Here is a 23,882-nt window from a genome sequence, read left to right as displayed (position 1 = left end):
TAGACAAAAATTCTGAGGCTCTTAGGTGTATGTACATACTTGTTTTAGGAACCAGGCAAATCCTAGCTACGTGATTTCCTTTTGGGGAATTTAGCTGTTGCATTGCTATTACACCTAAGTTTTCAGTCTTTCTGACTTCAGAGCATCTTCAAAGACACAGGCAAACCTTCAAGAGGTTAATTGTTTTCTTCTGTCAAATCTGTAGAAACTTGTAAATTAAACTGGTTGAACACCAATTATTAGTCATCGTTGCCGTAGGACATTGTTTTTTACTGTATGCTGTAAAAACAATGAAATAAACATAAGCATTCTAATCACTTTTACGACGTTTATCAAATCGCTCCAGTAAAGCCTTCCATATGCTGCCTGGGATTGTTTGGTGCTTGCTTATGAGAGCCTGGACGGCAGTCTTTGTCTGAAAAGAGAAGAGAAAGTTGTCTTTACAAACCTGTTTATGCAACAGTATACAACAGTATAATCACTGACTTCTCAGAGGTTCAGGAGGTATTGGGAAATTCATACATAAGACCTACTTTAAGAAAAAAAAATGTCTTTCATATTGGCTAGTTGTCCAAATGACACTTTCCTTGGAAAGGAAAGGAATAAAAACATTGATTGCAGTTTGGATGGGCTCAAATTATTGAGATTTATCAAACCTGGGCATTACTAAGTGAAAGCAGCCTTTAATACATTCAAACATTAAGTTTGTGCGATCTCCATCCCTGAAGGTTTTCATTAGAAGCGCTGGATAAAGCCTGACCTCATCTGATCTCATAGCTGACCTTGCTGGGACCAGGAATTTGGAGTAGGGACCTCCGTCCGTCCTTCCCAACATGACTTCTGTATCATATGCAGTATGCATATAATAAGAGAATTCATATCTAAATTCCGTTCATTTTTACTCTGCATGAGATTCAAATGGAAGTTTATGGAAGAGTGTGCATAAAATATTCTGTATTTCTACTACAGATAAGAAATAATCTCCCTTAGTTTTTCCTCATGTATTTAAACTTGAAATAAGGGTAGCTACATACTCTGGTGATCTGCCCCAGAGTGATGGTAGAATATCACTGGGAATGTAAGAAAAGAGTAGCCAAACCTTTCCTCACAGATTCAGGTCCTGACTCTTTTCCAGTGCAGGATCAAATAGAGCCAGGCCACTGCTCATCTCAAACCCCATTTAAGTTGGTTTTTTTTAAACTAGTATGAGCCACAGAAAGACCTAACCATACTCCCACTGAAGTGGGTGGTCAAAGTAGGTAATAAAGCACATCAATGTCATGGGAAATTTCTATTTCAGTTTTGCAGGTACACAAAATACTGTTCCCTCAAAATACAATATGGATAACCGTAAGGGCAGTCTTAGCACTAATACTGCTTCCAGGCTCCTAAACCTGCCAAGACCAAACTTGGCAGTTTGCTGGGGCAGTTCCCTTCTAACAGACCAAACCTGTCTTTCTGGTTTCACTGCTGTGAAGCCCAAAACAATCTGCAGTACATCCTTAAAAAAAAAGAAAAAAAGAAAGAATGTTTTGGGGGGCAGCAAGGACGTTTTTTACATCAGTGATTCCTAACAAATGTTTTAATCTGTGTATTCCTAGGCCATAACAAATTTCTCTTGCATGAAGCCCTCCTTTGATCTTCTATGAAAAATTTTTAAAATTGCATTTTCTGTAAACATTAATGTTTTGAAAAATGCCTACACCCTGGATCTATAAACTCCTGGATCTATAAATCTACTGGGCATTGATTTCACCAAGCTATAGGTACTCAAAATTTTTTTTTATTTTGGATGCAAATTATTTTTGTAACATTTTCCTTTTGACAATGAGACTTAAGCTCTTGTGGAACTTTGTTTCTAGAGCCCTATGTTATTTAGAGAAGATTCTCAAAGATATTTGTTATATATGAAATTTATTTTCCTAGTTACTGGAAACAGCTTAAAACATAGTTTACATCATTTCAGTTACCAAAGGCATGCGAGAAATAAAGTTAGCATCCCAAGAATACAAGAGCTCACACATTTTGAAAGGATGAGGGCATCCCAATCAACTATTACTATGTCAATACTTAATTGTAGGTATCCGTACATTAAATAACCCTGGAGCTCAACTGCCCATTGCTTTAACAAGCTTGTAAAAGTGCATTTCTCTTTATTCAAGCATACAAAAAACTAGTTTCAAGTGCATACATAATAGAGGGCAAAGTATGTAGTTCAGTATTACAAGGAGAGCTAACTTACCTTTTCAACTAATTCCTCTGTAGTTATATTCGGATCGTAAGGGATTGGCTCCCCAATATATGTGCGAAATTTAACTGGAAGTCCTCCATACGGAGGAGTAAATGGCAATCGAGTACTTTCATACAGCTGTCTAAAAAATTCTGAAATAGTTTAAGGGAGGAAAAAGTGAGATGATAGTCACAGAAAACACAATCCAAACTTGTAATCTGATTAATATGGAAGACTTCTTAAAAATGCATGCTTTATCTGACAGTCAAGAAGAAATTACAGGATTTAGGTAACTGTCCACCAAAACAAAGCTCAACAGACTTAATAGATCACTGAAATAAGACTGCATTATAGAACCAAGTCACACAGCACAAACCAGTTGTACACAAGCTATTTCCGTATCTGAGATACCCCTGACCCACAGCAAGTGTGTTAGAGAATCCAAAGTAAACTGAAGTCTGAAAAGCAAAATCTAAGCGAAAGTGAGAGAAATCTGAGAGAAAAGTGAAGAAAACATTCCAAATAATACTTAAAATATATTTTAAAGTTCTTACTTCTTTCTTTAAACATCCTATATCCTTCCCGGACATTTTGAGTATACATTGGAATGATGGGCTAAGGAATCACAAAAAAAAAAAAAAAAAGAAAAATGTGGAAATGTTATACCAGGTTTAAATTTCCATTTAGTGCCTGTTAATGCAGCTAAGAAAATCACTTGACTACAGAGGGTAATTATCAGTCAGTTAAGTAGCAAACAAGGAATCTTGTTATAAAAAATAAACTCCAGAATAGAAATAAATTTCTATTTCTCAGCTCCCACAAACATTGCTGTTTTAAAGTCACCAACCATAAGGAAAATGATTGACATTGTAGTAGAGGTTTATACCTTTCATTTTGAATGTACATTATAAAAGTTAACTGAGATTCTAAAAAAAAAACCTAGTATGTTATGTATTTATTGCACTATCGCTGACTGAAACCTAAAATGAAGTTTTGCAGTTTCTCTGCCTAAAGCTTACATCATGTGCAGTGAACAGGAAAATACTCAGTTCATGAAGTCTTGCAGAAAGCAAGTAGATATTCACATCTGGCATGTCTCATCTGCTTCTTAAAGTAAGGTCTCACTGAAGCAGTAACGTTTGGGTAATTTTTCACTAGAAAAAATTTCTGCAGATCCCTTGGACAAATAAGGCAATTGTACATCCTCATTGACCTGGACTACATGGCGTCTGGAGGGCAGATCCTTAGGCAGTTACAGAACAAGTTCACTTCATTATTGTGGCTAAAAAGAAAGGCATTTGAGATACCTAAACTTAAAACAATCACGTCTTACAGCCTGAGGTAAGATTTCATAGTTTGTAGACAAACCAACGGTGATTGTATCCATACATACAACTTTCTTCTCCTCTATTGTCCATTTTCATTTTTTGAAACTGTATTTTGAGCATGTTTTTGGAATTACTTTTCCAGAAGGCAATGAAAGAACACCTTTCTGCTATTAAGAATCACTACCACAGAACAGAAACTACAGGATGAGAAAAAAACAAAGCAAGAAAAAGACCTAACTAGAGCCTAATAACTCAAAGTGATGGAAACCATTTAAAGGAACAAAAAAAGTGACAGATAACAAAAATATCAAACATGGTGACCCTGTCTGGGGGCCAGGTGCCCACCAGAGCTGCTCTATCACTCCCCTCCTTCACCAAACAGGGGAGAAAATGTATAATGAAACGCTTGTGGGTCGAGATAAGGACAGGGAGAGATCACTAATTATCGTCACAGGCAAAACAGACTGAACTTAGAGAATTCATCTAATTTATTACCAAGAAAACAGAGTAGAGGAATGAGAAATAAAATCAAATCTTAAAACACCTCCCCCCACCCCTCCCATCTTCCCAGGCTCAACTTCACTCCTGGCTTCAACCTCCTCCCCCCTCAGCGGCACAGGAGGACGGGGAATGGGGGTTACGGTCAGTTCATCACACGTTGTTTCTGCCGCTTCTTCATCCTCAGGGGGAGGACTCCTCTCATTGTTCCCCTGCTCCAGCATGGAGTCCCTCTCACGGGAGACAGTCCTTCACGAACTGCTCCAGCGTGGGTCCTTCCCATGGGCTACAGTCCTTCATGAACTGCTCCAGTGTGGGTCCCCCACGGGGTCACAAGTCCTGCCAGCAAACCTGCTCTGGCGTGGGCTCCTCTCTCCACGGGGCCACAGGTCCTGCCAGGAGCTTGCTCCAGCGTGGGCTTCCCACGGGGTCACAGCCTCCTTCAGGTGTCTCCACCTGCTCCGGCGTGGGGTCCTCCATGAGCTGCAGGGGAATGTCTACAACCCCTCATCCTTCCTCCATGGGCTGCAGGGGGACAGCCTGCTTCACCATGGTCTTCACCACGGGCTGCAGGGGGATCTCTGCTCCAGCGCCTGGAGCACCTCCTGCCCCTCCTTCTGCACTGACCTGGGTGTCTGCAGTTTCTTACATCTTCTCACTCCTCCCTCTGGCTGCAAAAACTCTCTAACTTGTTTTTTCCCTTCTTGAATATGTTATCACAGAGGCGCTGATTGGCTTGGCCTTGGCCAGTGGTGGGTCCATCTTGGAGCCGGCTGGCATTGGCTCTGTCAGACACAGGGGAAGCTTCTAGCAGCTTCTCACAGAAGCCACCCCTGTAGCCCCCCTGCTACCAAAACCTTGCCATGCAAACCCAATACGAATAGTAAACCCTTCAGAATGAGAAATTATGGGAAATTATTATAAATAAACTCTTAAAAACAATCAGTAACATCTTTTAAAAGCATACAACTACTAGACACTAAAAATACCACACTTAGCTTCAGCTATTGATTGAATACTGTATGTCTAACATTTAAAATGTTTGAAATCCACCTATCATACAGACAAAACACTTCATATTTTAGGAACAGTGCAAGAGAAACATATGTTAGGCTATAAAGAAATCTAGCAACTACAGAAGTTACTCATATACAATGATCAACCAATGAAGTACAGAGCAGGTAGTAATGTTTGGTCCCTAAGCTGATAAAAATGCGTGCACACATAAAAGCTTGCCTCTGTGAAGCAGCATGGCCAGATCTGCAGTAACCCACAGATTTACATTTGCTTTGCTGGAACTGACTTGGATCACAGCCAGCCAGCTTGAAAATCACAGAATCACACGATAGTCGTGGTTGGAAGGGACCTCTGGACATCATCTAGGCCAACCCCGTGCACATACGTAAGATTTTTATAGACCTTGAACAAATTTTTTGGCACAGATAAAATGCAAGGATCTTCAGAAATGATGACTCCTCCCCATTACCCTGTAAAACTCCAGCCACAGGCAGACGGTATTTCTGAAGCTCAGGCCCCTGGCACACATAAATTCAACTGAGGCAAATGTATGCCCCAGAAGTTCATTGAGTCATAACATTAAATAATAATGCTCTCCTCTGACCACAGGTAAGCAGAGTAGCTACAGAAGACAAAGTAGAGACTGAATGTGGAAACATGCAGGCAAGGACTGAGGCTGAAACAACGTTCCTTGGTTGCTTTTCTTCAACTTTTTCAGTGGAAGAACTGTTGAACTTCCATAACATTATAAGAAGAATGGGAAAGTCTATTTATGTATAAAGTTGGTTTCATCTTGAAATCCCCATTCCAGTCATCTGCATCAGGTTATGAACCACCATGTAGTCATTTTGAATACTGTAAAGTGTGTGTGGTTCTTTAGTTGATGGCTACACTGTATGTAGAATAAATTCAAAAAAGGCATTTATAGTACTCTCTTGCCTTAATCCAGGGTTTGGATAAGTATTAGCAAAACATACATGAATTGCTACCTTATAGAGCAAGTTCTGATAGTTTAGATGAGTTTATCCCCAGTCTTCAGTCAACCTACAAGACTGATATGGCCAGTATTGAAAAAGATGCAGCAAGAACAAATAGAAACAATCAAACTCCAAAGTTGTCAAAAGATGGAATCCTTTAACATAGTAACTACTACTATGAGCCTAACTTTGTATGAGAAATGGTATATAAGGTTAATACTGCCCCCTCCACTGGCAAATGCACAACACTTCTTTTTTTTAAAGTGTACTAAAGTGTGTCTGATGACAGATTTCCAGAGAAATATCAAAGATGCTCAAAATTCAGTGGAGCCTGCAAGCTAATTACAGTGATGCCCGCCACACTGGGATCCAACCAGACTTCCTGATCATAAAAAAAACCCCAAAAACCGCAACAAAAACTGAATGAGTGCAATAATAAGTGATAGAGCCAGCAGCACTGGAAAGGTGAGCTCAGGCTAGTACGTGTCAAAGGAGAAAATATTCCCTCTGCTTTCCAGGTAACAGATAATCTTATGTAGTGTCTGTTTTACCAAACTTGTTATACAAATGACCACAAGAACCTTTCACACTGGAAGAACCTTACCTTCAATGAATACCCAATTCATTAAATAAAAAACCCCACAACCCCTGTCAATAGGTGCTAGTGATTTTAGGTATAGAATCATAGAATGGTTTGGGTTGGAAGGGACCTTAAAGATCACCTAGTTCCATCATCTAGTACTATTCAGCTATTTCCATGTGCTTCTAAATTATAGAAGACTGGAAGGATTAAGAGGATTACTAACAAGGATTTTTGTGATGTGTTTTGAATATGGTGGCACCCTTTATTAAGGGGTTTTTAATTCAATTTTTATTAAAAAAAAGCTTATTACATTGTAGAATTACACTATAAGGTTCCAAGTGAAGTGAAAACATATGGCAAAAGATTATTCAAATGTTTGAAGTAGCTTGAAAGACAGATATGAAAGCAAAATGATGAGAAATCACGTTGTTAAAGTGACACCTTTTTCTGACTGTTCGAGGATATTATTAAATTAACACATAAGAGGAAAGACTATAAGGGAATTCAGAATGCCCACCTGAATTTGACTGGATTTATCCTGTTCACATTCCGGTATTTTCCTAGTAGTGGTGGTGTACAGGCCCACACAACATATGAAGTAGTGTGACTAACGTTTACCAGCCCACGCTTTTGAGAAAAAGGACAGGGGACGGAACAGAAGCACATAAAACATGACTCTTAAAAGGCCACATGACAAGACAAACAAAGAGGTAGAAATAGGACTCCCAGCCTAAAATTACTTTGGGTAAACGCCTCTAAATTTATTCCAGTGTTTAGTTATCTCCCCACAAGATTTCAGAGACAGTTAAGATGAAATATTAACCCAAAGCATGTATTTTGCAACCCTAGGTACTTTGTAGTAGGAGCTTTAGTACAAGAGACCAAAGCCAAGTTTGAGAAGCAATGTATTTGATGGGGTGCACAAAAACCCTAAAAGGAGTGGTAAGAAATTAAATTTAATGGGAAGAACTCAACTCCCTGTACAGATTCTCCTATATATACAGAAAAGGATTACATTTATGTGGAAGGCCAAAGAGCACTGCAATTGATGAGATATTCATAAGAACGTAAAGAAAAATGACAGTTGTGCAATTCATGAGAAAGCAGCAGCAAGCCCATGGCAGAACAGATGAAGCCTGGATGTGTACCAGTACTGTCAGACACAAAGACCACTACATATGCTAAGTCTGAATTAAGACAGAAAACTCGTCTCTAGTGGTGATGATGAGGAGAAGTGGCAGGTAGGAAAAAGACAGGGTTGTTGCTCTTTCAGCTCTGTGACATCCCAACTAAAATTATTTCCCAGAGACTGTACCAGAGAAATAGTCTCCCATGTGAAATTAGATGGAGGAAGTCAGAGCCGGCGGTAGAAGTCTGTATTTGTAGATCATCATCCACATGGAAAATATAACTGACACTGTGGTCGTGTACATTAGTGGAGTGCAAACCAACAGCAGCTCATCTCTAGAGGATGCTGAAGATCTGACATCAACACTGAACACATTTCAGTGCTCTGTTTTTAAGCAGAACAATTTTTGTCTGATACCATTGGCTGAACGCTTATTTTCAACTGGAGAGTATTAGGTCCCACTTCTGGTTTAGTTTCAGCCAAAAGGAACACAGCTCGGGTATTCTAACACGTTCCATGATGTGAATGAAAGCATGGTGGGTGAGGGAGATGGGAAAACTTCAGAAGTGCACACATGATTCAAACTCAGACACTGATGTAGACACACCTTATATTAGTCGATGCAATCTTTCACAAACATGAAGTAAAGGGTAAGAACAAAATCCTGGACCCTCCCAGAATATATGAGAAGAAAGAAAGATAAGGATAATACATTAAAAAGCCCTAAGAAAATGAGTGGTCATATAGAAATAAGATAAAGATATAAGTCTAGTAGGATGAGAAAAAAGAATGAAACCTTAGAGCAATATGAAGAAGGACCACAGTGAAGATTCCTGAAATACAATCAAGACAAGAAAGTGGATGCCTGCATAATGGAACTGTAAAGATGGATGTCCTGCCAACAGTCAAGAAAAAAGCTATACAGTTCCATAAAACCCTTGCTCCCTATGGATTAATGTGCTTGAGGAAAGTGGTGGGAAAAGGAAGAGAAACCTTTACTCCCAAAGCTTTTATTCTGTCTGGAAGATTTTCCAGCAAACACTCCTCAGCTGCATTTTATAATGAAGCATGTACGCAATAAGCGTAAACTGGGATCAGTAACATGTAACACTCACCACTTTTGCATCTAGAGCAACCTGAGCAAACCCTTTTCGATTTCCCCACATGAGTTGATAACTTTCATCACTGAATAGTGCTTCTCTAACTCCACCTGGCGAGATGGACACCAAGTGTCCATTCTTCAGTGCAATGAGACATTCTTCCCTTGTACCTGGCATAACGCCCGTCACTTCCAATAATAATTTAAGTCCTGCAATAAATAAGTAGCAAATACATATTATTAAACAGTTTACCACAAATACTGCTTGCATGGGGGAACAAGATTACAGCTAAATGCAAATCTAATAGCTATATACTTACACTAAGGCAAACTTGTACAAAGGAAGTAAAACCCGTACAGAGTAAATATTGGCAAAATGACAAATACGTGACAGTGATTTTGCCCACATGTTATGAAGATGAATCAGCTTATCAGGAGCATCTCAGTAAATTAATGCCTCCACATGCTATGTTCATAATTATCAAAACACCAGCCATGCAACCAAAACGTGTGCATCATAGAAATCTGAAAATAAACATCTGTTCCTCCCTCCTCCTTTTAAAATATTTTAGTACAGAAAAAAATTACAAATTTTCAGTACAATAAAGAATACTACAAAAATAAATAACCTGACAAGTAACTATTTTTGGTATTATTTTAAAATGTGATGTTTAACATTTTAAACATGGAGGCTTTGAGTTGTTAAATTGAGTATTTTGTGGTTAAATTGCAAACTATGTGGATCAAATTGGACTGGAGTACGACTATTAAGATGCACGAATGGCAGAAGTTAGCAGGGCAGTTTCAGCACTGCATTAACAGCTCAATGGATCTCCTTCGTTTGTTTTCCTAACTGGGATTTCTCCAAAAGACATATTGAGAACCATAGAAGCACTCTATGCTTTCTTACATTATCTTCACATTTTAAATCCATTTGGAACTCCCATAGGGAGTTCACTCAGCAAATGAGTTTCCCCAGTCTTCAAATTCACTGTCCTAACAGCATGGTTTGAAAAGAAATTGTTTATATTAATAAATGTAAACAACAACTGCGGACCGGCAGAACTGGCGTCTAGCACTTCAACTTTGACAAAGGTCTGCAACAGAAACTTTGGAAGGCAGTGGAAAACACAATGCCACATCTTGTAATTGAACTGTGTGTTAACTCAAAGCATTGTGTTCAATAGATCTTTCTGTCAAAGACAGATGTTGACTTTGTTTAATCCCTTTGGGAACTCTCATGTATTCCTGTTTTATCCTGCAGCCATGAATGCCATATCCCGCTCAATCCTTTGCTTGGCTTTAAAACTTTTGCCTGTTAAGAGTTATGATGTATCACAGGAACATGTTACCACTCCTTATTCCTCTTTTCCAGGTCACGCAGAATTTTATATCCCTCAGTCATGCAAGACTCCTGTCGTATGTACTGGCTCTTCAAAGGAAGCCATGCCAGGCTTGTCCTGATCATCCTTGTCCTTTCTTGTATCTTTATTACTTTGCAGCTTTTCTGAGCTGGGGAGACCAGAATTCTATGCAGTGCTCAAGATGTGGGCACCATATGCATTTTGAGTACATAATGGTCTTTCCTCTTTTCTTCTTTTTTCATAAGCCTGAAATTGTTTGCCTTTTAGCAATTGCTGAGACTTAAGCTGACATATTCCTAAAGTCATCTAGAAAATTTAAAGCCTAATTACACGTTCATGTGTTTAGACTTGTTTTTCTTTCCTTCTGCACTGCTTTATAACTAATAACCAGGTTTCATCTGCCATTTAATCAGCCAGTGACTCAGTATTGGTAGATAACCGTACTCTCTGTGTGGGCTTTTACTGCCTTGAAAAAAAAAAAGGCCAATATAAAGCTTTGTCACCTCACTACTGATCTAGATTATGATCATTTTGAACAATACAGGTGCGAGCACTGATCTTCATCGGTATACCTGCTGAATTCTGCTTCTTTGTGAAAATGATCTATTTATTTCTACCCTTTATCTCCTACCTTTTAATCAGTATTCATTCACAAGATGACTTCTCCCCTAACTGTAATTAATCCAACAGACAGCATATGCTCAAAAGCATTCTTTAAAGAACCAATCTGTGAAGTGCAACATTTCTCTGCAAAAAGCAGGTAAGTATGGTAAAGCGAGAGAAGGTTAGGGAGAAGTTGCACTCAGTCTATTACTTTTAGCCACGTTTTCTACTAATGCTGCAAATGAGGAAGCCTAATCTCCATTATTTGTGGTCTTTCTTACCAGATGCCTTTTTGGTAGCCATTTTATAGGTTGACACCATATTTGCCACCTTCTGTTCCTCTGGCATGAACATAATTCAAGCAATATGTTATGTACACATCAGTAGTCCAGAAATTCTACAGTTGAGAGCGTTGCTTGGTCCTGACAATAGTTTACTAAACATTTGTAATAAAAACCTACGCTACGGACACTCCAATTTGAAACAGTACCCTCTCATTTATCCCTTAAAAAAGAAGCCTCCTTTGCAACATTCTGCTAAGCTTTAGGAGTTCTCTTAAAAGCCAATCATCTCTTGATGACTTCATGCTTCTGATGTGTTTAGTACTGCACAGTGTTTACTAAGTATGCTTTCAGCAAATACTTCCTCACCACCTTTCTAGGGATGCCTTAATATGTTTTTCCATCAAACTTGTTTGAGTTTATGCTCTTTGTTTTCAATGTTTGAACACAACTTCCTTTTCTGAAGAATGTCTTTCTACTTTTAAATGGCTTCCTTTACTCTTTACTATTATAGTAATTTTTAATGTAAGTGGTATAAAGGTGCCTTTAAATAATTTCCCTGCTATTCCTTCTGGATGCTCCTTCTTTATGCCTTGTTTTTCTAAAAATGAATGAGGTTTGCTTTTCTGTATCATCTTCTCTGTTTCACAATGGAATTATTTATTTCTCAGTCTACAACGTGTTGAATGTGTTGTGGTGGTCAGTATTACAGAGCTCTCTTCAGCAGTAAAATCTTCAAACAAGTTTTGCGTCCTACTCCAGGCTTTGATGAAAAGATAGATGTGATGTCATACCCCACTGCAATGGCTACTCAGTGTAGAGCGCAAGTAGGTAATTGATATCTTACCATTTACTGGGCTCTTCTGCACTCACAGCCCATTGCTGACCAGCCAGCATTAGGTCAATAATATAGTCCTATCCTCTACTTTCTACTGAGGCATGACATTTCATCCCAACAGGATTATATAATGTCTATTTGTTGGCTTTGGACAGTCTACCAGTGTTTTTATGACCTTTCTCTTAAAAGATGGGATATTCTACCCTGTTTGCCCTTCTGCATCTACAAGCTATTAGTTTAAAAGTCTAAAAGCAGTCTTTTAGTTTAAAAGCTCTCTTGAAAGTGTAATAAATGTGAATTTCACCAAACAGGTTGAGTGAATCCAGGATGCTTAAGTACAGGAGAACACGTTCTTACCTGGTAAACGAAAGACAAAATGATCAGCTACTGACAGGCAAAGTCTTTTTTTCCAGAGAAACAGCCTAGACAAAAAGTAAAGGTAGTCTATAGGAATAGCTCCATGGTAATACACAAGAATGCCCGGTCCTTCTGGTAGGTTTTCCACACCATGAAGCTCATAACCTGTTTGGGATGGAAAGCAATACACTGACAATGATGGCTGTAAATCATCTGGCAATTTAAATAAAAGTGTTTAGTGCCCTTTGTTAAATGACTTTCAGAGTTGTGAAAGCCTCTGCAGTAGCTTTTAAAAGAATTAAGTTCTGGATGGAACTTTTGGTGAATAGCAAAGAGGAAGCCCCTCAAGCACCACAGATTATCAGTGGACTAATTTTTTGGTCAGTTTAATCACTAGATCAGACCTGAACCTGACATTTTCCCCAGTGAGGGGACTAACTATTTCCCATTAGGAACTTTTTTCCCAGTCCAAAGTACAATAATTAATTGAAAAAAAAAACCATTACTGTACTGGTGTGAAACCACTTCGCTGGCAGAATGAGAGGCAAACAAGCAGTCAGGATGCTCTTCTGAAATATGTAAGTATGAATCTCCATTCTGTGTCAGGCAGAATGAAAACTTTGGGATTTTCCATCTCTGGTTAAGATGTTTAGGTCCAAATCAGAATCTGTAAGAATCCCAAAGAGAGGTGCTCTCCACAACAGTTAAATGTATTCACTTCCAGTGGAAGGGAATTTCCTCACAGACATGGACTTCTGTAAATCCCTCTCCTGGCTCTTCCTATGTTTGATTTAGGTTTTAGGTGGAGCCAGACTAGGAGACTAATGTACACAAAGGCTTGGGAAAGCCACAGCTTCTGCCAACTCAGAGCTCTGTTCCACCTTGTCTGCCTTCATATCCATCCCTGCTACAGTTTCTGTCATGAGCTGTTTGAGGAGAAGGATGGGGATGGTGCAGGCAGAGTCCTAGAAAGAGGTGGAGAAAGTTTTATACTGCAGGATGTTCAAAGATTAAGGGAAAAAGCCGTGAGGAAGGATAGCAACATAGATAGATAACCTGTTATTCTTCATCCTTAGAGCAGCAAAGTTAAGTCTTGCTCATAGCCTTAATCTACATCTGTGGGAAGAATAAGTGCCTGGCATGCAGCTAAGGATTTTCCTAGGGAGCAGGGTGTGTTGAATGTATCTGAAGGTTGAATGTAATGAAACTGAAAAATCAGGTTACTTCTAAATTCTGCCACAGTACAAACTTAAATGTGGTATCTAATTATTTCTTTGTCCATACAGCTCTTAAAATTATTTTCAGCTGTTGTAACAGAAAGTAGTTTTCGGCAACTAAAAATACACTGATTGCATTTCCAACTAGTTGTTGTGTTTTGATCATTTATTAAGTCAGTTTTAAGCAGATACTAAGGTAAATAATAAATCACACATCTCTCTTGCAGTTACATTACTCGAACTAACATTAACACCGCACTTCACTCTGACACTATATACACGGAAGTGCACCTGCCTATCCACTTAAGAGAAATTTACCCTATATAAACTAATTTCTCCCTTTCATTCTGCTTATTCTATAATTGCAATCAATCTTTGAGGTGGAAAATTTTGGGTTAGATGCCATACAAAGTATAATAAATTTCATTTCTTTGGATCCATTTGGAAGAAATAAAAAAAAAATAAAACTTATGTGTATTTACCATTTATTGTAATTCAAAGCTTCAGACAAGTCATGTCATACTTACCATGCCATATTCTTGCATATATATCCCAAAAGCTTGCTATAGCTTTCCTTGCACTATCCCAAACATCACTCAGGGGATCTGCTTTTACCTCACCATTCCTCTGATATATTAAAAGCAAAATATTAGTAAGATAAATGAAAAAGAGGATTGTTAAAGGAACTATAAAAAAAACTAATATTGCACTCATTGTCAGTGAGACAATGACCACATGAAAAAGGTATTTCTTCAGGTACTCCACCACAGTCCATTCTTCCAGTACGTAGGCAAGGCAGCTTAGGTCGGTCATCAGCATCTGTCCTGAAGCGCAGGATTCTTTTCTACCTATCATGTCCTGCATGGAGGAGAAAAAAAAAACCAACAAAAAACCAGCTCTAATTTCTCTAATCATGGAAGTTTCTCAATTTAGGACAAAAGTTTTCTGTAGATATACCTGATGCCTATTTTGGTATAGCACAGAGTCAAACATTTTGTCTCTGTCACGCCAAGATAGCTGCTGGCAATTGCCATCCAGTACTGCCTGTAAAGGGTGATGAGATTATCCTATGTGTTTATGGATCTTTTTTATACAGCCAGATAATAGAGGCTGAAAGGGCGAGGGCTGGAGTCCGAGGAAGCCTCAGGATCCATGCAACATGGCTGATCAGATGATTTCTCTGTATAAGTTTGGTTTACTTTTTAGAAGCTCAAAAGAGGGCAAGTGATAAATATTTTCAGCAGCGATAGCCAAGAAGACTGCTACCAGATGTCTGGGCTCTCCTGATCCTCTGCAGAGAGTCCAGCCTGGGCTTCTGGTCCCTGTCAGCTTGGCAGCAACAGGCAGCGAGGCGAACAAACAGCTGGGTGAGCAGCTGAAGAGCCCGCAAGCAAAACCTGGGCAGCCGTGGCTCCTTCCCAAGGCCTGGAGGGGCCTGGGACAGTGTTGGGTACTGCTGGTGGCACTGGGAAAAGCAGCTCTTCGCCCCTCATCCACACAACCATGCCAACACACCCTGCTTTCAGGTTTTCCAGCCCTGGCAAAGGCCAAGTAGGCTCCATGGCCCCAGTGATGTGTTTGCCACATGCAGCTCCCAGGTCTGTTCCTACAGAGGACCCTGTCTGCCTGACAGCAGGTAGCGGTTTCTCTGGAATGCAAGAGCACTCCAGCATCGCTGGCTGATTTTAAGATTCTTAAGCATTAGCCAGAGATTTAAATGTTGCAATCAGGTTCGGTAATCCGTAACTGAATACAGCTTTTATTTGCCTCAGTCAGGTTACTACTAAATTTTTCTGCTCCAACACCAGAACAAGTACCTACAAGAAACAAATCGTAATTGCCACAGTCAGTGCCAAGATCATAAAGTGCAGCAAGTGCAGACTTTTCTGACTTCATGTCTTCAGCTGCGTACTTTACTTACATGAGCAAACTTGTTATACACTACCCGCTCCATTTTTGTTTTCCTTCTTTGAAGCCCTGGGTAGAATGCAGGGGTGGACTGGTGTAAAGCACAGCTCCGTTCAGAATTATGGATGACAGCAAATAGCAAAAGCGAAGAGCAGCCACGAACAAGCACTAAACTCTAACATGCAGTAAAGCAAGCAAGCCCCATGGCAAGGCCTGCCGACGAGTAGCTGTAACAGCTGTAAATTTGGTCTTGCACACTCCTATCAAAGCTGTCCTTATCTCAAACCCTTCGAACTCCATGTTGGGCACCAAAAAGGACTGTCATGGTTTAACCCTTGTAGGTAGCTGAAGACCACACAGCCACTCGCTCACTCCCCCCCTGCAGTGGGATGGGGGAGAGAATTGCAAGGGTCAAACTGCAAAAACTCACGGGCTGAGATAAAGACAGTTTCATAGGCAGAGCACAATCTGGAAGGAGAGTAAACCAGGAGCTCAAAGGAAGCAAGTACTGTATTATAACAAACAAACAAAACCAATGTGATGAAGAACGTCACGAGAATTAATATAGAATTGTTTATAGCCTGATGACTGGTGCCTCACTACAATATAGGAAGATCTGGAAATTGTCACTAAAAAGAGATTTTATCAATAACATGAAAGAAGTAAAAAGAATAGTCTGCATGATTCAGATATTAAAATCTCTGCTTAGAAGGTGTTTAAGTGGGATAAAGCTGGTGGTGTGGTGCTACTCTATAGTAAAGAAGTTATTAATCGGTTAAAGTTGCTGATAAGAGCAAGGACTACAAATGCTCAATGCCTGCAAAGCACGCTGTGCTGACAGAGCCCAGGAGAAGGCTGTGTTAAGGGCTTGCCTCGGGCTACTCAATCAGAAATACTGAGCAGTACGTAGAATAACTCATTCAGCCTGCAACGGAGGGTGAAGGAAGCGAGTGGAATCTGTATCGTTATGGGGGTTTCAGACTGGGACCACAGACTCCTACAGCCAGCAGCCAAACTGGCTTAAAATTGCAGATAAAATGTCTGTACCCATAGTAAAGGTACCAGTAATAACCCCTATATGATATGGGGATTAATTTGGATATATTGATCACTGACAGGAACCTGGTGATCAAGAGATGGTATAATCTAGCAACATTTTAAGTTTAACAAGTCCAGGTATCTTCTTGTCCCTAACACTCTTTTAAAAACCACTTGTAATTCCCTCTGGCCTCCTGATATTCATTTTTAGTACCTCTTGAAAGACTAGGGAAAATCCAGAGGACTGGACGAGATTTAAGATTATTCCAAAGTCCCCAAACACAAGTAACTGCAGACTCAGCAGCCAGAAAAATCACTGGCAAGATTACTGAAAAGCTGGTACGTGAACAAGGTAACTGACGCCACTCATCATAATTTTGTGGGAAACGGACCTTGTAAACAAGTGCACCTCCACTCTTCGAGGAAATTAGAGGTTTAATAGCTTGTGCAAGCGTCATGCACATACAGTTTTACTAGGGGCTTTTGTCAAAGAGTCACTTTAAGCCACACACGAGCTGCTACATGGAACTCGCCCTTCCACCAGCCCCTCACCCTATGTTCTCACCACCAGCCTGGTCTCCAACAGGATCAGCTGGCTCCCTGCTAACAGGGTGACTCTGAAAATGCTGGCACAAGCAAAACCACTCTTGGGAACAGCCCAAACTTAAGTTGGCCTACAGGGATTATGAAAGTATATTACCAATGCTAATTGACATTTTGATTAAAAAATAAAGCTTTTTATAGTGGAGCACAAATTAAATGAGTGTTGTCATCAACTGACATGACAAAAAGTATCCATCAGTGGTGGAATCCCCATCAAATGAGAACTGAGTCTATGTCCTACACTATTCAGCATTTTCTCCTAATATTAATAGGGTGTTTACATTGATCAATGTAAACAATGTAACATCCCAGGGATTCCTCTTCCTCCATCCTAATTTTTATATCACAGAAAATTATTTGCTGGCTGGAAGACCACTATATTTAATCTTATTTGCTCACCGACCACAGTACAAATGAAGATAGTAACTTATTTGTTTCTGATTTTAAGTTCAATGTAGACGCTTAAAAAAAATCAGAAATAAGTTAAAATACATAAATGTCTAAAAGTATTTTTTTAAACCTACAAAACAGGTACTAACAGTACAGATTTGGCTGAGGACACGTGAAAGTAGCTGGGTACACATGGAGTGAGTCCACCTCATGCCAGCTAGCTGGGTGGGTGGGATACAAGCTAATTCAACATGATTCCAGTTGAATCCAAGCCAGAGTGGAGAAAGAATAAATGATTGACTGACTGAGAAAAAACTAGAAGCAGCATTGTTTTTTCTGGTAAGTAAGGTGCTCAACCAGGTTTCAGTTCCTGCTCCCACAGTTCAATTGTACACTACCTCCAACATTTCAAAATGAAGCAATGAACTCGTCACTGAACCCTGACCCTGGTTTTTGGACCATATGATGTGAGTCCAACATGGTAAATGCATCCCTCTGTACTGCCAGTATAACATCAAAGGACTAAAACAGGACAGAACTTCTATTTTTGCCATGTTCTACTGGCTCTTTCTCACCAGCCCCTTGCTGAGACCACAAACACAATTTTGAAGCATTCCTTCTATTAAACACCATATAGGAAATTATTACATAATTGAGTGCCTATCGCAAGCCTATTACTAAAGACCTGTTTGATTATGCACTGGAATAGAATGCAAGACTGTTACTGCAACATGTTTACTCATAACTGCTCTGGTTTGCCCCAAGTCTCAAAATTTAAGAGAGAAATTTCTCTTCTGCTTTTATCCAACCTGAGCCAAGAGCAGCTCCCATGTTCCTCAATACTGAACATCTCACAAAAGGTTAACAAATGAGTATAGTGTTTTGTGAACAAACATTTTTTAAATTGTATTTTTCACATCTCATGTTACTTTTCTGAGTGATTTCATTGTTCTTCTAGAGAACAACATCTGTGTTGACATGCAAGATGTTTGTTTGGGCTCCACCTATAAAGCATATCGAATTCCAGAGTAATGGCTGTATCTACAATGTAAAATTACAGGTGATGTCAGAGGGAGACAGAACTAATGTCTCCCTACTTAAAGGGAAGACAACAAAAGCCTTCCAACAAAAGCCTCCTGTACTACGGGTCACTCAGATCCCGAGCTCTTGCTGAAGCATCATTTGTCGATAAGGATAATCTTACCACACTGTAATCCCAGGGAATAGAAGTGCAACAACAAAACTGTCACAAGAGACCTGTGGCATCAAAATTAAAACCTTGTAGTTGGCTTTCAACCATGACCAAAGAGTGGATAATCTTGGTCTTGCGGCTCACCAGTTGTTCTTGGCAGGAGGTTTAGCAGAGCATAGTGGGAAGATGAGTGTAAAGCAGCTGGAAACTCTTCTACAGAGAATTTTTTGACCCCTGCTTTCTTGTGGCGGGCTCCTACTTTCTCTTCTGTCAAACTCAACTGCTCTGTTTCACAAGGGGAGTAATCTAACAGTTACAGCTCTGCATCTTGCCTTTCGATGTAAATGAAATTCCAATCTTACGTTTCCCAGAACTTTTGTGGCAGTTCCACGGAAAATAACTCTTTTGCTGGTCTCACACTGCCAGCACCCACTTTATTTGCCTCCATAAACCCACCCATATTGTACGCTGCTACGGCTTTCCTCACCTTCACAGATTATCAGCACATCCACCCCAAAACTGAAGGGTCTATCCCCCCAACATAGAAACTATCAGCAATCACAGCACCCCGGCCCCCAGCTTTCCGTGGCTATTCCCCCTGTCGCACACACCCAGGGTACCTAACCCGGAGCATTGTTTCCCGTTTTTTTCTCTTTCAGCCTCAGCAAATACAATGAACTAAATTCCCACTTGGGTTTGATTCACCACGGTGGAAACGAGGAACCATCCCTGGCCGGACATCACTGCTCGGGCCACTTTCCAGAAATGTGGCAGGTAAGAGCTGGAAGAGGGTGTGCGAAGAGCAGGATCTGCGTTCAGTGGCGGTACCCGTCACGCTCAAGCACAAGTAAAATACAGCAAGTGCCCGACACCTACATTTACCCTTTTCTTCACCTCGCAACGTCATTAACGTTTTCAAATGTCATTACCGCAAAAACTCGGGGGGGCGGGGGGGTCCCCAATTCCTGGTGCTAAGGGACCCTGAGAAAAGGTCGTTGCTGAAGCACAAGGGTACTGCGACGAAAGACCCTCCGCCACCCCCTATCCCCCGCACCGGCCCTCCGCGCCCGCCGCCGGCGTGACGTGACAGCCGCCCTCCGTCCCACCCCCGCCTCGCGACCCACCCCCCCCCCCCGCGCCCCAGGGCTGCGACCCTCCGCGCACCCGGCCCCGCTCACCTGCCCGCGGCGGCGGCGGCCGTCACAAGGACCCCGCGGATGGAGCCCCGTCCCGGGATAAGCGCGCCGCCGCCCCCGCGCCCAGGCCCGAGGAGGCGGGGCTGGGCCTGGCAGCCCCAGTGGGTTCCGCGCCCAAATCTCCATTTTTAATTCTTCAGCGATAAAAATCCCGGGACGGGCGGCGGTGTCCCCGCCCGAGAGCCGCTTCCCATCGCAAGGGAACGGGGATGGGAGACGCGCGGAGCCTTCGGCGGCATCTCAGCCTCAGCGCCCTCAGCCCCCCTCTGCACCCCGGCTCTCCTCACGCCGCCGCGGGGGGACGCGGGTGAGCGGCCGCTCCCGCCCCGAGGTCTCCCCGTCCGCGGCGGAGGCCGGGACTCCCCTTCCCGCTCTCTCCGTGGTGACCACGAACAAGCCTGCGAGGAGGTTCCGGCACGGGAACGCTGGGCTTAAGGCGCGCTGCCTGCTTCTGCTGCGGCTGCAGACGGGGGGAGTAAAAGTCTGCGGTTAGCCAGCGGGGATGAAGCGGTGTTTCCTATCCAGCTACTTCGAAATTATAGGCAGTTCAGTCAATATATCCTACAGGTAGATGGGATTTAAAACAGCTGCGGGTTGTGGATTTCAGGCTTTGCACGACTTCCCACACAAGACTCCCATCACTGCTTATAAGGCAGGAGTACCCGTTCTCTGCTTGGGAGAAAGGAGCCTCCCCGCCGGGACGTGCCTCCACTCGATTCGCGTGTGCGTTGATTAAGGAAACTTACAGACAGCGGCGTTGCCTACTGAGTTGAGAATGTGCGATGGTTTTGCAAAGGAAAGGATCTCTTTAAAAAATTTAGTAGAACAGGGTGTCACGCAGACCGGAGGTGTAATTAAATAGAAAGCAGCTAGACCGTGCTATTATGGCTAAATTAAGTGGAGGAAACCTGAAGCGTAATACTTTTATGTTGTACTGTTGTTCACTCTATGGGTAATATGACGGAGGTCATATTTAGACTGATAAGATCAATAGGGACCAATTTTTAAGTCCAGAAAAGGATTAATCAGACCTACGTAAGACAGGTGATAGAATTTCATTGATTTGATTTGATATGGAACAAGAAATTGAGGAATAACAGTGATTTGCAAATGAAGAATCTAGTTTCCCAGGTGAAAAAATGTATTTATGATTAGTGTCAACTTCTGAAGAATGAGAAGGTTCTGCGAGAGGACTTGGAGTTTGTCTCTTCCAGGATACAGCATACTGAGTCAGGACTGACGCAGGTCCTGAAGGCAGGCAGAATTGCCCACCAGCTGCTCTTCACAGTGTGACACTGCTTTAAGAAAGGTCCACTCTAACTTGAAAATGCTCAGAGGACTAAGTGAGCATATTCAATAACACTGTAAAGGGGATTTGTGATGATTGTCCAGTAGGATTTATTCCTAAAGAGGATTCTTCAGCAGCTAGACTCCCTCCAAACTTTGGAGAGTCTTGGTTCAGCTGACAAGCAGATTGGCTTGCCACCTGTGCTTCAGAAGATGCAGAGGATAGCAAGCGGTGCTCCAATCTGAGCATCTCTTATATCCACATTCATCCCAGTTGCACCCCTTGTGTGGCTCCCATGAAATAAAATGCATGGCTGCCATACGTTTCTTCCTGCACATACGTTGTGCTGTAGCTGTGGTTCAGGGGAAAGACTCACAAACCTGCAAAAAAGCATCCACCAGTGATGCCATCAGTGATGCTTTTCTGCTGGGTTCTGGCCTTTCTGGCTCAAGGCAGAGTTGTTCAATAACAGCTTTTCTCCTAAGGGAAGACATTTAGGAAAAACTTGATATTCCTTGCCTAGCATGAAGCAGCAAAATCATCATAAAAGTGGTTTTGCTAGTAGAGAGCTCAGTAGAATGCAGATATAAAGTCTTTAAGTGGCAAAAGTAGATTTCGATGATCAGTGCAGATAGAAGAAGGTTGTAGGTGATGCTTACTAGCCAACAGCAAATGTAACTGAAATAAAGTATTTTGGTTTGTTGGCATGTGTTTTGTTTCCTTGTATTTGCATGATGGTGTACTATCATGCAAAGAATCTAAATAGAAATTAAAGAACTAAAACTGCTATTGAAGAACAGAACTATAATTAAATAACAATCGTGATAACATGGATATTGAAAAATGCATTGGAATAGAGTATTGAACAGCATTGTATGATAAAAAATAATTGCATTGCTATCTTTGCTTTTCCTTCTCTCTCTCTTTTTTTTTTTTTTTTTTTTAAGAACAAGAGTGTTACAAGGCTTTCTCAGAGTATTTTTAGGAATCTGGTATGGGCCTCCAGCAGCAGATTTGGATATGAAGGGAGATTTCAAATGATGGATAAAAGTACTCTGAGGAATTCAGTTCATTACATGAAATCAGAATTTAGGCATTTGAATCATGGATATAAACATTTTATGAGAAATGTAGCAAAAGGAACTGATTGGGATAATGAACTGTATCTTGTGAATCAGGAGCATATGTTAAAAGGGGAAAAAATAACAGTCAAGATTTTCTACCTTCAGATAAAAACAAAAGTAGAAACCAATGAAGGTGAGAGAGAAATAAAAAATTAATAGGGCTGAAAAAGTACTTTACGCTAATTTTGAATAAAGGCAATGAGATGGAGCATTAGCAGATTGATAATAAAGATGAAGGAGCAGGAATACAAAACTGGAATAAGAAATCAAGGTTCAGAAATTGTAAGGACAGAACCACTTAGTTTTCTTAATCTATACAAGAACAATGTCTAGCAGATGTAATTGCAGGCCCAGTAATAAGGATTTTTTAGTAGCTTCATGAAGTTAAGAATACCAAATAACTGAAAAATAGTAAATTTAGCACCTATATCTGAGAAAGTAAGAACAATTAGGTGTTTACTGTATTCTGTACTGCAACAGTGTGTTCCAGACCACTGTGTCTGAAGAAAATAGTAGTTCAAGATGTGGAGAAATGGTAAACTCATATTTCATTTTCTAATTGTAAATCCTGCCAGGCAATCCTGCCAATGGGGTGAAGCTATGGAAGGGGGAAGTATAACCTTACGGTTTATCTGACAAGAATTCCTGGTAGGATTAGTGAAGTGTTACAACCAGCGTAGAAGGCATTACTGAGATCTTCTTTGAAATACTGTATTAAATTCTATTTCCTTCTTGTTTATACAGATTAATTTAGATTGAAACAAGAACAGAAAAGAGCCCAAAGGATGACAGAGATGCAGAAGCTTGTTTTAGGAGAATGAGAAAGAGGCATGTGACTTTTTTTTAGCCTAGCAAAATGAAATTTCAAACAGGATGTAACTGTTGCTGTTAAAGAATTTAGGGGGTGAGAAGGGCGAAAAGTAACTCAGTTAAAGGCCAGTCAAAGCACAGAATAAATGAGTGTTAATGGCCAGTCTATAACTTTAACACATTTTATATTCAGATAGGATTTCTAGAAAAAAAAGATGTTTTGAATCTATTTACGAGAGAAGTAATAGAGTTTCTACTGCTATTTGGAAGTCAAAATAAATAAGTTACAGAAAGTTGGTGGTTCAAGTTTGGTGTTGCTTGCACGACACTGCAGGTGAGTTGCACTCAGAGCTGGCTCCCTTTTGCCGAGGATGGTTCCAAGTGGTGTTCCTGAGGCCGGTCACAAGTGGTGTTCCCCAGGGCTCAGTACTGGGGCCAGTTCTCTTTAATATCTTTATCAGTGATCTGGACAAGGGGATCACGTGCACCCTCAGTAAGTTTGCAGACACCACCAAGTTGTGTGGGAGTGTCGATCTGCTTGAGGGAAGGAAGGCTCTGCAGAGGGATCTGGACAGGCTGGATCAATGGGCCAAGGCCAGCTGTATGAGGTTCAACAAGGCTCAGTGCCGGGTCCTGCACTAGGGTCACAACAACCCCATGCAGCGCTACAGGCTTGGGGCAGAGTGGCTGGAAAGCTGCCTTGTGGAAAAGGACCTGAGGGTGTTGGTTGATAGCTGGCTGAATATGAGCCAGCAGTGTGCCCAGGTGGCCAAGGCGGCCAACAGCATCCTGGCTTGTATCAGAAACAGTGT

General features: G+C 41.0%; 1 protein-coding gene across 2 annotated transcripts; it reads right to left on the bottom strand.

Annotated features, from left to right (window-relative positions):
- Positions 1 to 280: 280 nt before the first annotated feature.
- LOC104630764 (DGAT1/2-independent enzyme synthesizing storage lipids) lies at positions 281 to 20,604 on the bottom strand. 2 transcript variants are annotated; one of them, XM_075744082.1, is made up of 7 exons: positions 19,831 to 20,604; positions 14,049 to 14,379; positions 12,305 to 12,469; positions 8,878 to 9,071; positions 2,785 to 2,845; positions 2,243 to 2,382; positions 281 to 415 (listed from the first exon to the last, which is right to left on the bottom strand). In XM_075744082.1, exons 1-7 carry the CDS (start codon positions 19,972 to 19,974, stop codon positions 311 to 313), a joined length of 1,140 nt encoding a protein of 379 aa, XP_075600197.1. In that variant the 5' UTR covers positions 19,975 to 20,604; the 3' UTR covers positions 281 to 310. The 2 variants fall into 2 exon arrangements, with proteins under 2 accessions (XP_075600197.1, XP_075600198.1); XM_075744083.1 differs by having other exon boundaries at positions 20,136 to 20,604.
- Between the last annotated feature and the right edge of the window lie 3,278 nt (positions 20,605 to 23,882).

The sequence above is a fragment of the Balearica regulorum genome, chromosome 2 (genome assembly GCF_011004875.1).
Source record: "Balearica regulorum gibbericeps isolate bBalReg1 chromosome 2, bBalReg1.pri, whole genome shotgun sequence".
Lineage (NCBI taxonomy): Eukaryota > Metazoa > Chordata > Aves > Gruiformes > Gruidae > Balearica > Balearica regulorum.
This window is presented reverse-complemented; position numbering and strand designations above follow the sequence as displayed.